At 46.2% G+C, this 14645-nt stretch overlaps 1 protein-coding gene across 1 annotated transcript; it reads right to left on the bottom strand.

Annotated features, from left to right (window-relative positions):
• Positions 1-152: 152 nt before the first annotated feature.
• LOC130434126 (proteoglycan 4) lies at positions 153-14162 on the bottom strand. Its single transcript, XM_056764077.1, has 12 exons — positions 13896-14162; positions 11600-13259; positions 10178-10351; positions 9573-9903; positions 9355-9461; positions 9244-9269; positions 9006-9040; positions 2656-2803; positions 1472-1630; positions 1058-1184; positions 919-953; positions 153-228 (listed from the first exon to the last, which is right to left on the bottom strand). Exons 1-10 carry the CDS (start codon positions 13902-13904, stop codon positions 1152-1154), a joined length of 2682 nt encoding a protein of 893 aa, XP_056620055.1. The 5' UTR covers positions 13905-14162; the 3' UTR covers positions 153-228; positions 919-953; positions 1058-1151.
• Between the last annotated feature and the right edge of the window lie 483 nt (positions 14163-14645).

Here is a 14645-nt window from a genome sequence, read left to right as displayed (position 1 = left end):
TCATAGCTCACCTCTCATTGGTGTGGCTGGTGTCTGATACAGCCCTCTGAAACATGAAAATAATTTCCTTGTAAAGAACACAATACCCGAACCGTCTTATTTGGCAAGTTACAAAAGGCCAAACACACACAAATATTGTAGGAGATACTTACATGTGTGCGGCTTCACTGGGTGAGCTGTTTATGGGCTCATCTTCATCGATTGTCCATTCCTCGCTGTAATCTGAGACTGAGAAAATAAACAGCAATCTGAAATTACTACATTAAATCTTAGATTAAATACATGTGATCTAAAAAGCCTGAAGTTGAAGGAACTGAAAATCTGATTGCATAAATACAATTTATAATGAATAGAAATTCATTTTTGTATGGCAAATAATATGTTGTATGATGACATAACATGGCCTTTATTAAAACAGCACATATTAGGACTGTTACGAGTATCATATTTTCACTGCACGGCTATCATGGCCAAAATCAAAATAACCTCACCCCTACACCTAACCATCACTGGAGTGGAACAGACGTTACTAAAATGTATAAATGAGCTTGTAGGAATTCGTACGAATTAGACATAGATAAAATAGTTACTGGCATTCTTTTTACATGGTATTCCAAGGTCCAAAAGAACTTGACAGCACTATAATATATTGTAAGGGGCATACTCAGGGCCGGGTCTAGGGGGGAGAGCGGGGACAATTTTCTTGGGCCTCTCTACACAAAAAAATCACCTGACATTCAAATAATGAAAAAATAAAATACACAATGAACTATGCTTATACATCTGCCCAACAAGAATATATCATTGATCCCCATCGAGCCAGCCTAGTACCGGGCCTGGGTTTAATGTAATTCTGTTGCACCTCATGATACAAATGAACCCCACTGCTATTCCAAGTAAGTAAAAAAAGGTTCTTACAGCTTTCATTGTTCATGGCGTTATGATCCGAGGTTCTAAACACAAATATGGACAGAAAAATGATTGGTTAACTGTATAACGCTTGGCATATTATATTACAGTATTACTATTCTGTTACGCCTGATGTTTCCATGGCTACCTGCTGCCTGTACTGGCGATTTCCCCATGACCATTGACAATGGCTCTGTTGGTCGCTGTTGTCATCTTCCCCAGCTCCTTAATTCCATCGATGTTCAAATCCATGCTCTCCACTGGGACATAACCGTCTGACAAAAACAAACAGCACATTGCCACTCCACATTCCAGTACGTACATACACAGTGCAACAGATAAGCCAGAGCTCAAGGACTTAATTTAAGTTTTTGGTTAGCGGTGGATCTATTCAGGCATTTAGTCCTTATCGGGGAAAATTCATAACATTGTTTATTTTCTCTGCCTATTCATCTTTTAATTATATTTTATCAGCAATGCTAATCATTTGAGACTTACGGTAGCAGAAAATTAATGTATGTGTGTGTGTGTAGATTGATGTGATTTGTTGTGGTTAGCTTACATCTGTTGCTGCTGTCCTTGGCAAGCCATTTCCCTTAGGGCAGCTGGTGGTACGAATAATGCTCACAGTTTCTCCAACTTTTACCAGCAGGTCATTTTTACTGCTCTTACAGTCCTCCATCGCTTTAACGTGATAAATGGGCTCCTCCTGTCCCGTGATCTACATCAGAAAGCAACACATGCAGACAGTTAAATGAATGTGCGCATCACTTAGCTGACCTTGCAGCATGCATTAAAAACAGGACTTTTACTGTTAGCGAGAAATTGAAAAGTATGGCTCATTTGCCGATTGATTGGAAAGCACAGTTTTAGTCATGGTTATTGCAGTTTTTGATTTGCTGAAGGAGTGGGATGTGGATTGCAATAAGTAACAAAATGGATTGTGAGTGCTAAATAAGCAGTAATCTTGCCAAATTATCGATGCAAAACCTTCAGTGTCTCTTAGAGATTATTAGCTTTGTCAGTAATGTGGAAAACATTACTGCAGTGCCAAATACATATTAAATATATACATGTATTATGAATATATTTATAAAAATATATTTTGTCTTCAGCTGAATTGAATTTCTTTATTGATACATTAAACTAAACGTTTAAACACTTTAAAGATAAAATTAGTACTTTCTTTGATGTTAACAAATATAATGGTTTTATAACATCTCCCGGTGTTATTGGTCAGATAACACCCATCGACAAACCTTTGGTTGAGCCAACACAGCCTCATAAGAATGATGTTAGATTTAGAGGCGGGGCTTCTTTCTTGATTTTTTCCCCCGTATATTCACAACATACAAATTACCATCTCAATAAAAAAAAAAGGTTTTCTGTCAGATCAGAGAGGTTTAGTCAATGTTACTTGGTCAGACTGGTCAAACAAACTAACCTGATCTCACTGGAATTGGTAACTATTTTAGGAGGTGGGTAATTTGTTTGGATTTGTACAATGTGAATTATATAAAAATGTATGATAATTTGAAAAAAAGCAATACTTATGCCCCTCCCCTAAACTTAACATCAGTGGTGCTTAAGCAATAATAAAGGGTAAAAATACATTTTCACAATTTTTATACAGGTAAAATAGTTAAATAGAATTCGCCATTGTTACACCTTCCCGTCGATTTTAATCTGGGAAAGTATATTAACATAAAAAATACATAGTAAATACATAATTCTTTTGTAAATTACCTTAAATTTTTTCTTCATTTCATTTTCTTTCTTTTCCTTTTCCTTCTGCTCCTTTCTCTCTCTTTCCTTCTCTTTCTCTTTTTCCTTCTCACGCTGTTTCTCCTTCTTCTTTAGTTCTTTTTCTTGAGCCGACTTTGCTGAGTTTTTTCTGAGGATATAAAGAGACTTTTAAAAGAACTGCTCCAGCTACTTTAGTTTAAATCAATGGCGAGAAACGTCTTGGTTACGTATGTAACCTCAGTTCCCTGATGGAGGGAACGAGACGTTGTGTCGAGAACGACAGATGGGGTTCGCCCTTGAGAACCAATCAACTCTGACTACTATAGAAAAGGCCAATGAAATTTGGCGAATGCAATTTGCATGCCGGGCTCCGCCCCCGGAAATCCGGTATAAAAGGAGGCCGGCGTGCAGCATTCAATTACCTTTGTTCTGAAGAGCCTGAGACCTCTCAAACTGCAGCAGAATACGATACGTGTTCGTGGCATAAGGGACACAACGTCTCGTTCCCTCCATCAGGGAACTGAGGTTACATACGTAACCAAGACGTTCCCTTTCTGTCGGTCTCTCGACGTTGTGTCGAGAACGACAGATGGGGTTGCCTATGGAAAACGCCACAACGCTGTATCGCGTCACAATCTCTAGCGAAGCGACGGTAACAAGCCTGGGCGTGTCATCTCGAAGCTTTCGTGAGACTGTAACCTTCCAGTGTGGTGGTCGGGGGGTTCCAGAGCTTTCTTGGAGAAAGATGGGTACAGCCCTGACCGGTAACTTTCACGGACGGGGCCTTAGCTCTCTATAGGCGAGAGGCCGTCCAGATCATTTTACACCGGGTAAGCGCGACTCTTAATCAGAGAAGCGCTACAGAGGCCACCTCCTACCCGTGGGGAGGAATATGGTGGATATAGGTATGGTCTCGTCCTTGGAGGAGAACGCATGGAACGTGCGGACTGAGTAGTTAACCGCGAGGTGGAGGCCCACCTGGGGAAGCTCATGGGTTACCAGGAGTGGGAACCATTCTCATGAGGATACATCAGACGGAACAGCCCACGGAGGGGGTGTTACAGACGTCCGGTAGCACTAGGTCCGGTTAGAGCTATCTGTGATAGCTCACATGGTATCCCGGCCTAAGGGGGAAGGCTGCTCTGCCCAGCCAGCCCCCAGGGGGTGCTTGTTTGGTGATGGATGGAATGCCTATTCTTAACCAGTGTCTGGGTAAGAAGGGAGGCTGGTGAGGTACCAGTTTCTTAGCGATGTGTTCGGGTAAGAAGAAAAGGTAAATAGCACACTGACCCAACCTGTTAGAGGGTGGAAAGGTGCTTTCGCAGGCATACGCCCCCCCGGATGCCAGTCCTACATGTCGCCACGCAGGACGTGGGCTGACACCGGGTTTATGCGAAGGTTGTTAACCCTTGCGAAGGTGTTTGGGCATAGCCCAACCCGCAGCTCTACAGATGTCTGCTAGAGAGGCGCTTCTGCCAGTGTCCAGGAGGTGGCTAAACTCCGTGTGGAGTGAGCCCTCACTGCCAATGGGCATGGGAGATTCTGAGATCGGAATGCCGTCGTAACGGCGTCCACGACCCAGTGCGCCAGCCTCTGTTTGGAGACAGCCTTCCCCTTCTGCTGTCCTCCAACAGACACGGAGCTGGTCAGAGCTTCAGAGCTCTGCGTGCGGTCCAGTACGTACTGGACACAACACTAATCGGGTTGGGTCTTCCTCCCCTATGGGGAGCGCCTGCAAGTTCACCACTTGGCCCCGGAGGGAGTAGTGGGAACTTCTTGGGCACGCATCCGGGCCTGGGTCTCAAGATAACGTGAGAGTTTCCAGGGCCGAGTTTAAGGCAATCCAGGGACACGGAGGATGCTCGGTGTTCCCCTACCCTCTTGAAGGAAGTGAGCGCCGTCAGGAGGGCCGTCTTACTCTATGAGGAAGATCGGAACCTCCGAGGGGCTCTTTGGGGGGCCCTGAGGCTCCCCAGGACCACTTAGGGTCCCAAGAGGGTATGGAGCGGAGATGAGGCGGATTCCGCCCTCTCGCTGCTTAGAAAGCTGGTGACCAGGTCGTGTTGCCCTAGAAACTTTCCACCGACTGAGTCGTGATGAGTGGCAATAGCGACTACATACACTTTCAGTGTGGAAGGGAGATGTTAGTCTCCAGTCTCGTGAGAAGGGGAACACAATCCTGATCAAGCACCTCAGTGGGTCTTTCTCGTCGAGAAAGACACCAGGACGAGAAGAGGCACCGTCTAGAGGCGTGTAACCGCCTAGTAGATGGGGCCCTAGCCTGGGTGATGGTCTCAGCCGTATAGGGGGAGTAGCCATCTTAGGATCTTCTCGTCCCGTCTAGAGACCAGACATGGGTGTTCCAGAGGTCTGATCTGGGATGCCAGAACGTGTCCTTCCCCTGAGAGAGCAGGTCCTCTGTCAGGGGAATGGTTCAGGGGGAGTCGCTGTCCAGAGCATCGGCTCTGAGGCCAAGTGCGGTTAGACCGGTGTGGTGTAACCAATAACACTTGGTGCTCCTGCTCCCTGACCTTGCACAGAGTCTGTACAAGAAGGCTCCTGGGGGGGGGAAGGTGTGCTTCCGCCCATCCCGCGGCCAGCTGTGCGCAAGGATATCCGTGCCGAGGGCAGGGACTATCAAGCGGGCAAATGGTGGTGTTACGGGAGGTGAACAGGTTTTACCTGGGCCTACCCGAACAGCCTCCAAATGAGCTGGACTGCACGGGGGTGGAGTCGCCACTCTCCACGAGGCATAAACTGGCGAGAAAGCACGTCGGCTGTCTAGTTCAGTTTGCCCGGGGTGTGTGGCCTGCAGGAAACGAGTCACCTGTTGACTCCACCGGAGGAGGCGTCGAGCAAGTTGTGTTTAGCTGCTGTGTGCGAACGCCACCCTGACGATCTGTATTCGCTACAGCTATAGTGCTGTCCTCGGAACAGCACGTGCATGTCTCGCACGAGAGGCCGTAGCCTGCTCAGTGCAAGTAGCATAGCCCACAACTCTTGGCAATTGATATGCCAGCGCAGGCGGGGGTTCGTCCAACACCCCACCTGCGTGCCCGTTGCACACTACACCGCACCCCTGCAGGGAGACTTCAGTCGTCACCACGACCTGCCTCATAACCTGCTCAGAGGGACCTGAGTCCGTCGAAAAAGTCATAAAGACTAGGGGTTATGGTGCGTCGGCAGCAGGGCGGCATCACCATGCGCCTGCTGCCGGTGTGCCACGCTCTCCTCGGAACTCGACTCTGAAACCAGTGTTGGAGCGGTGTCATGTGTATCTACTCGAGGGGTATTAACCCGCGAGGACGCCATGTGTCCCAGGAGCCTCTGAATTGTTTCAGGGGGACCGCTGTCTGCCTAAAATGTTCATTTCAGACAGTTCAACACTGGTTGGGCACAACTGCGGACAGGTGCGCCGACATGGTGACAGAGTTGAGTTCCATACTGAGAAAGAGGATGCTCTGCCCTGGGGAGAGCTTGCCCCTCTCTTGGTTGACCTGGAGTCCCAATCGACCTAGGTGCCGGAGCACCAGGTCCCTTTGTGTACATAACAGATCTCGCGAGTGTGCCAAGATAGGCCAGTCGCTGAGATAGTTTAGTACCCGCTCGCCTTCCTCCTCTCAGGGAGAAAGGGCGGTCAGGGACAGACCGAAAGGGAGGACTCTGTACTGATATGCCCGCCTCTCGCACGCGAACCGTGGGAACGGCCGGTGTCGAGGAGGATCGAGACATGAAAGTAAGCGTCCTTCAGGTCGATTGCCACGAACCAATCCTGACACCTCATAGATGTCAGGACGCGCCTCTGTGTGAGCACCCTGAATGGCAGCTTGTGAAGGTGCTCTGTTCAGGGTACGCAGCCTTTGGGGGCAACCCGCCGTCTTTCTTGGGAACGATGAAGTGCGGGTGGTGACCCACTGAACATCTTGGTTTTGAGGGACGAACTCGATGCCTGTTTTGCCAGAAGGGTGGTGACCTCTACCCAAAGTACGGAGGCGTCCCTGCCTCTGACAGAGGGAGAGATGATGCCCCGAAACTTGGGTGAGTCTCTGGCGAACTGGATCGAGTAACCAAGACGGACCGCCCTCATTAGCCAGCGAGACAGTGTGGGCAGCTCTCGAGCTCCCAGGGACTGTGACAGGGTGACCAAGGGGACGGTCTGCTTCATCATTCCCACGGGGGGTGGTTCGTCGGCTGGCGGAGCTAACCATGTCGTGGGGAGACCCAGAGGGAAGGTTTTGCTCCGCCTACTTACCTGCCTGGCGGGACAACGGCACGCACTGTCGGTTTGAGAGTGGTGACGGCTGTCGTATGTGTACGACCTCACGCCTCGCCAGGGTGTGAGGTCGGTTCGCCGAGCACAGTCCAGTGGAGTGTGCGATCGGCTGCAAGTAAACCCGGGGAGAACAGAAAACTCAGTGAGTAAGTGGGCGCCAAGCCCTAACAAGGGCCCGGCTTTGGTGACGAGGCAGGAGTCGTCCCGTACCGACCGATCAGAGCCGTGGCTGTGAAGGTTCGGGCCCGATGTTGTTCTCCCTGGGGTCTTCCCGTCAGTGTCCCTTCTCGCGAGGAGGTTGCTGACGGGGTGGAGGTTTCCCCCTCGACCTCTGCTTCCGGGGTGCCGCCTGTGGGGGCACAGGAACCGGAGCCAATGTCGAAAGGGTCCTGGGTTGCAGGGAAGCAGACGTCACGTGAGATCTCGGAGGCCTGTAGGCGGCCGAGTCGCGGCGTGAAAAAAATGTGGTTAATTGCCACTGTCTGCTTCGCCGTCAAAAAACTGCTGAGCGCAGTCCTCGACGGTGTTACCAACAACCCACCCTGCGAGATGAGTGCATCAAGAAAGCGGACTTCCTTGCTGTCACTCTTCTGCACAAGGTATAGCCGGGGGTGTCTCTCCTGGACCACTACCGTGGACATCGTCCGACCCAGGGCCCGTGCCGCCGCCTTAGTCGCCTGTAGAGCGCTGTCAGCGGTGGCACGGAGATCCTGCATTATACCCGGGTCGGCCTTACCCTCGTGGAGCCCTCTCAACGCCCTGGCCTGGCGGACCTGCAGGATGGCCAAGGCATAGAGAGAGGAGGCAGCCTGGCCCGCAACATCGCAAGCTTTCGACACCAGTGATGCCGAAGTCTTACGTGCTTTGGACGGTAGGAGTGGTCGATCCCCCCCCAGGTGGTAGCCGTCCGCGGCACAGGTGCACCGCAGGCGGACGTTCCACCCGGGGGATCTCGACGCAGTCCTTGGCTGCCTCACCATCGAGGGAAGTAAGGGAGCCAGAGCTGGTTTCACTGGAACGGTCCGTGAGTGGAGCGTTCCAAGTTTTACACAGCTCCTCATGCACCTCCGGGAAAAACATGGCACCCGGGGTGGGCGCGGTTTGCACCGCGCACCGACCTCGGGAACCACGCATCCCCGGGTTAGCACGGATGACATCACTTCTGCTTCCTCCTTAACTCGACCGCTGGGGGTGGAGTTTGGATTCGGCAGAGTCGGATGCCAGTCTCCCTCCGATGCTGCGAGCGACATCTCATCTACGTCACACATCGTTTCCGAGTGTGTGCGTGAGGATCCGGACGGTATGCCACCGCCGGTTGGGGAACGTTCAGAAGAGCGAATCGGGGTGCGATCGGCCCGTGAGCACTTGGCTGGCGGGTTTACGTTCGCAGAGTTCCCCATATCACTTACGCTGCTAACGTGGGTGGTCATCGGGGCCGTAGCCACAGATGTCACAGCCCGGGTAGCAGACGAAATGGTGGCTGGTTCCCGTAGGAAGACAGCCACCCGTGACCGCAACTTCTGAATGACAATCTGCCCGCAGTGCAGGCAGATGTGTCAACGAACGCTGATTCAGTGTGCTGGATGCCCAGACACCTAATGCAGCGATCGTGTCCATCCCCCTCCTCGATGAGGGTGCCGCACCCAAGAGAACAGCGGGACATGCCGCGCTGGAGAATGCTCAGTCAGTCCTGAAAAGGACTTTTAGAAAAAATCTCTAACACCTCCGGAACCGCCGAGACGCCCAGGGGAAGGTCGCTGCAGGAAGGGACGATCCGCTGTAACACGTCGTAGCACCAGCGTGTAGTTGTAGAGGATTGAATCCTGAGTTGTACTCATGAGCGATGGCTCTGAAGAACAAAAGGTAAGTGAATGCTGCACGCCGGCCTCCTTTTATACCGGATTTCCGGGGGCGGAGCCCGGCATGCAAATTGCATTCGCCAAATTTCATTGGCCTTTTCTATAGTAGTCAGAGTTGATTGGTTCTCAAGGGCAAACCCCATCTGTCGTTCTCGACACAACGTCGAGAGACCGACAGAAAGGGAACTAAAAAGCTTAAAAAGAAAATAGCTACAAACCTGGAGAACAAGCCTTTCTTGGGAGTCTGCTCCTTCTGAAAATGTTTGGGTGATTAGTGGACAGTAAATGAAAGACGACATGTTTGAACAGATCATCATATACAAAAAGATGATTATGTACAAAGACTGCAATTTCAACATTGATCATATCATACAAGAAAATAAGATTTTCTGTTAACTTTTAAAGCATAAACAGTTATAATAAAAGAATCTGTAAACAAGTAAAAATAGAACTTACGGCAGAAGCTGCATCCGCATATGGATCTGAGTGACAACAAAAAGAAATGTGTTTATCAGAGATGGGATGACAAGGTGAAATACTACAGTTTCACTTCCTGAAACTACATACTTTCAACAGCAGTAGTTATGTTCTTCTTCGTCTTGCTTTTTGGAGTTCCTTTCGGTTTCTTGCTCTTCCCCTTTTTACCAATTGATAGGTCTTCATAGACATTGTCACTGTATCAAGAAAAAAATACAATAATGCTTAATATCGAAAACAGACACAAACATTTGGAACGTTTTTTTCCATGTGCTCCTTACTAAATCATTACGGGCCTTATGGCTTACCCTGATTGAGATAAGAATCCTGAACTGACAGGGGAGCTTCGCACATGATCTTGTAGTAAAGAGGCTTGTGTGCCTGGCTGTGGAGAGCTAGAGATCACAGATCCGAAATCTGCTTCTCCATTGTCTCTATAATCCGTGTTTGGAAGCATCTCCCTTGCAACATGAGGGTTTGGATCCCACTGTTCCTGGAAGGCTTTATCATGACCAGATGTTGGTCTTCCAAAACCTGATACTACTGGAGGTATTGGCCTAAAGTTTGGAACGGGTGGAGTTTCGTATTCTTCAGTATCTTCAAAAGATTCATCGAAGGAGTTGTTATATGGCTCCTCATCTGAAAAAAAACAGAAGCAAGAATAACTTCTCTGAAAAAACTTAATGAATGTTTCATTTTGCATATATTAAGAAACACTCTTCAAAATATTTGCAATCTGATAGTTTCCCAAAGTTTTTTTGTATTGGACAACGGTTGTAGACTATTAAAAGGTTATAAAACGTCACTTATGAGTCTTTGACTGAATGGTTCTTTGGGAAACCAAAAATACTTTCTCTGAAGTTCCTATAAAAGTGAGGTAAATAGTTTCTGATATTTGGGGATTGATTCTTACCATATGCCTCAAGATGGTGAGTTGGAGTGGTAGGAATCTGTAGGTGTTCAAAAGGAGGCCTTGGTTTCTCAGTCGGGGTCTCTCCAACAGGTGTGGCTGGTAGAGGCTTCCGTATTGGTGGAGTTGGTGGATTAACTGGCTTTACCACTGACACAATCCCTGGTGAAAGTTGCCCTGCAGCAACGTGAAAATGTATTCTTAGAATGGTCCACCACACTTTTCAACAAAATGGTCTCAAAACTATTATTTATAAAGCCATTTTAAAAAGAAAGTCCACCCAAAGTTATGATTTCATCATTTATTTACTCTCATTCAACAAAAAGCATCGGCCCCTATTGACTTCCATTTTATGGACACTTTTCCTTAAAATATAACATGGGAGGAAGAGACTTTTGATCTGTAAGAGGTTTTGAATAAGATACTGGTGAATCATTGATCACAGAATATTTAATTTGGGGGTAACTATCATTTTAAATGTGGTAAAGTTACAATTAACATTAACATGCCTTTCATAACCAAATACAAAGCAAGGTCAAGAAGACCCAGCAGGCACAACAGGAATATCTAATGAAAGTGAAGGAAGTTTCGTGTTTCTGACAAGTACAGTGTGATCATGTGACTAAACATTTGCAAGAAGTATGTGAAATGTTTCTCAATTTTAAACGATATACTCCGGCAACATAATTGACATTCAATGTCATTTTCAATCTAGGTTAAAGGGATAGTTTACCCAAAAATTAAACTTTTGTCATTATTTACGCACCCTCTTGTCATTTCAAACCTGAATGAATTTCAGCAGAAACATTCTTCAGAATAACTTCTTTTGTGATCCCGGAAGAAAGAAAGTCCCACAGGTTTAAAAAGACAAGAGGGAGAGTAAATAATGTCAGAATTAAATATTTAGGGTGAACTATCACTTTAAAATAAAATGAAATCTTCCTCATGTCCAACCATGTTTTAAAAACAATAGGAAAGCAGCAATGGCTGCTCTGTTTACAAAAGTCCATCAGGTAACTCTAGTGATGGGAATGCTGTAAATAAATCCAAAACGACATACTATTACTATTACTCAAAGCCTGTGTAAAATGATTAAAATAGTTTAACTTGTACAAGTATTTCCTTAAAACAAAATACTTCCCTACCTCTTTGTCATTCTGACTATGTAAGAAATGTTGCCAAACATAACTAACAAAATAGACCTATGTTGCATTCCAACCCTCCCTGAAGTATGGAATCCACCCAGCTATTCTCAATCGACAAACACTGTCTTTCCACAGCTAAAAGGTTGTAGATATTTGTAAAAGTAAATGTTGATATGTCATGTCAACTATAGATTCAAATACATTTTAATATATCAGGAAACGTAATGTTTTCTTTCAGTCCTTAATAGATGCCTAGACAGATACTTGAACAAGTACTTACTGTGATCAAATCCATTAACCTGTGGAGTTTCAGGTAGATAGGATTTTGGTGGAACATGAACATGATCCGCATAGTCAACAGGAGGGCATTCACATATTTCCGGCACAGTCAAGGCTTCCTCAGTCATGGCTTTGGGTATCTGTGGTAAAGCTTTTTCAGTTGGCCTTAGATTAGGTTGGGCCATGTCAGGGGTCAAAGTATCAGACAGAGCTACCGTAGGTGGATCCATCTTATATGGGGATGTTTTTTCAGGTGTGCTAGCCCCCTGGCTCATGGTGGACATCTTCTTTGCCCTTTCAAGTATGTTAAACACACGGTTGTCAAGTGGTGCGGTACGTTTAACTGGAGACATCTCCTCGGCTCTCTCCAAGAATGAAAGTGGTGACTTGGGTGAGGTCTGGTTCTCCTTGTTGACTACCGCTTTATCCAGTAGGACTGTTGAAGGGGTGCTCAGAGTGGCAACAGTGCCTTGACGAGATGTATAGGGCTTCAGCAAAAGCTCTGGAGATATGGTTGAACGAGTGGGTGGGGCAGGGGAGGATGTCCTGGAGACAGTTGGACTAATAGATGCAGGGAATCTAGCAATGGCTTGATAAGAAAAGACTTCGTCTGTAAAATCCTCATCAGGGAAAATTGGAGGAGGAATATCAGTGAAGTCTGGAGGAGGGCTTTCATGTGGAGGAGGGCTTTCTTGCGGTGGAGGAAATACCTCGGATAAATTGAGCAAATTTATAATCGGTTTAGGAGGTGTTTCTGTCATGGTAACTGCTGGTTTACTAACAGTTTCAGAACGAGTAGCTGGTTTTGGAATGGTTTGCTCAGGAATCTTAGACTGAAGGATGGGAAAGGTTGGGATGTGCTGTGCTGGAATACTTGAGGCAGAAATGCTGGGGACGGGATGTTCTCCAGCTGAAGTCTGAGGAGGGATAAGAGCTTTAGGGACTATGGGCACACTCTCAGAAGGAGCAGTAGCTGTTATAGATGGGTTAGCAGGAGTCGGCGGACTTTTGACAGAATAGTCAAAAGTACGAAGGGCTGGTTTTGGGTTGTCCACAGTATCTGTTCCAGCGTTTATAGTGTTAAATATGAATGTCTTGGGTGTGGACACTCTGGCTGGTGAAACATACTGTGGTGTAAATGGACTGCCTTCAGCATATGATGTCAGGTTAACAACATCATTGCCAGTTTTTGTAGGGTTAAATACAAATTTCTTGGTAGTGGACACCATGGCTGGTGAAACAGATACAGGTGTAAGTGAGCTGGTTTCAGGCACTTGGGTTTTAGCTTTTATTTGAGGCACTGGCAGAACCAGTGGAAGATTCCTATATTTGATAGGCCTCTTGGGAATGTCGCCTTCCCTCTCCTGGTCGTTATTCAGAAGTTCTGAATTATTGGCAGGTTTTTGCACATTACCCTTTGACCCCCACGTTGGGGAGAGCTGGTGGTTGAGATTTTTATCATCTCTGAAGACCACACGTGGAGCGTGAGGCGTACCCTTTTTCACAACATTATTAATGGAGCTGATCAGGGGGTTGCTGACTTTCGCCGGCAGAGGAGGGACTCTTTTGGGTTTCTCTGGTATGACTGGTTTGGTGGGGATCTTCAAATTATTTTCACCCTGAAACCGGGCCTTCAGGGTCTTAAAATCTATTGACTCATTCTGAAATATAAAACATAGGAAAGCAGTGTTTCAGTAATATGTAAATGTATGTCACATCTCTAGAATGCGCATAATGGACTGTATTTGTAATACTCCAGAACTTAACTCATAACTGTGGTGGATCAGATCACACAGCAAGAAATATATAAACTTTCAATGATTATATCTATGGAATATCTTATTGGCAGTTTCACTTGCTCTAGTACATTTTGATACTTGGGTGTTTTTGGAGTGGATCAGGAAGAGATGTGATGACTAGTCATTGACCAAATACCATGCGTTCAATAGTCAAAACCACGTCAATCTCACAGTCTATAACAACATTGGCTAATGCTGACAGAAATCAATAGGCATTAAGTATGTTATCAACAATTTTAGATCTATATTAACTTGAGCTAATAAAATGTCCATTCAACGATTTTTGGAGTGGGTACCCTTTTAACAAAGTACTGAGGTGGTAGTGTAGGTATTATCAAGGTACAAATTATGTTACTCAATAATATACTTAATTTAACATTTTAATATATAAATGTAAATGTATCATGAGGTTATAAAAAACTTCCTGTTTTGAAAACACCATAGCACAAAATGGAAGCTGAAGAGTCATAAACAAATGATAATAAACAGATTTCTCACCTGTTCCATTATTCTGGCTCAAAGGCTTACAGCAGTTCTTCAAAAAGATCCTCTTCTTTCTCCTCAACTCCTCATAATTAATAATCCATTGAGTTCTTCCTTCACGATTCAAAAGGATCCAGCATGTGTGAACGTTCTGTCGCAGTTGTCAGAGGATAAATAACACAAAGACTGAAATCTCGCCCATTGGCCTTCAGACTGGAATGAGGTTGGATGAGCGTGTTCAAGCGCTAATGACGAGCTTAAAGAATGTCCCGTCAAACGAGTCACTTCACTGAACGACAGCGAAGGACTGTTTTCATTCTCCAAGAATGCAGTCAGGCCAGATCCACATAAATCTATGAAGGCACGGTGTCTATTGTCAACCTAAATCTCACTCTCATTACGTCGCACACCAGGGAGGATGAAAAATGAAATAATCCACACCTCTTTTGATTACATTCAGAGAGGATGTGATTTACTCAGAGGAGGAGACGTCTCTCCCTCTCAAGAATCTAACTGTTGAACTAAGCCAAGTAAGCTATTTGTGTTCTTTTTTTTTAATCAAGTGAGTGTAGGTTGAGGCTCAAATAAAAATAAAGATCTGTATGGAATAAAATGGGTGGGACCGAAGGGGTCCTGTCCCCATGTAACGACTTTAAATATATAGTTTTGCGAAATGCGAATCGGCCTTAGGCTATTTACGTTTACTGTTTTTAATTTGCATGGAGGTCACTACATTGGACAGCTATTTAAAAAGGCATTTCTAGA

This window comes from Triplophysa dalaica, chromosome 13, assembly GCF_015846415.1.
Source record: "Triplophysa dalaica isolate WHDGS20190420 chromosome 13, ASM1584641v1, whole genome shotgun sequence".
Lineage (NCBI taxonomy): Eukaryota > Metazoa > Chordata > Actinopteri > Cypriniformes > Nemacheilidae > Triplophysa > Triplophysa dalaica.
Note: the sequence above shows the minus strand (reverse complement) of the source record. Positions and strands in the feature narration are given on the sequence as shown.

Coding starts and splice junctions, on each gene's coding strand:
- LOC130434126 (XM_056764077.1), bottom strand. Junction 9,041..9,243: donor ATGCGGATGCAGCTTCTGCC/GTAAGTTCTATT, acceptor AAACATTTTCAG/AAGGAGCAGACTCCCAAGAA. Junction 2,804..9,005: donor AAGAAAGGCTTGTTCTCCAG/GTTTGTAGCTAT, acceptor TTATATCCTCAG/AAAAAACTCAGCAAAGTCGG.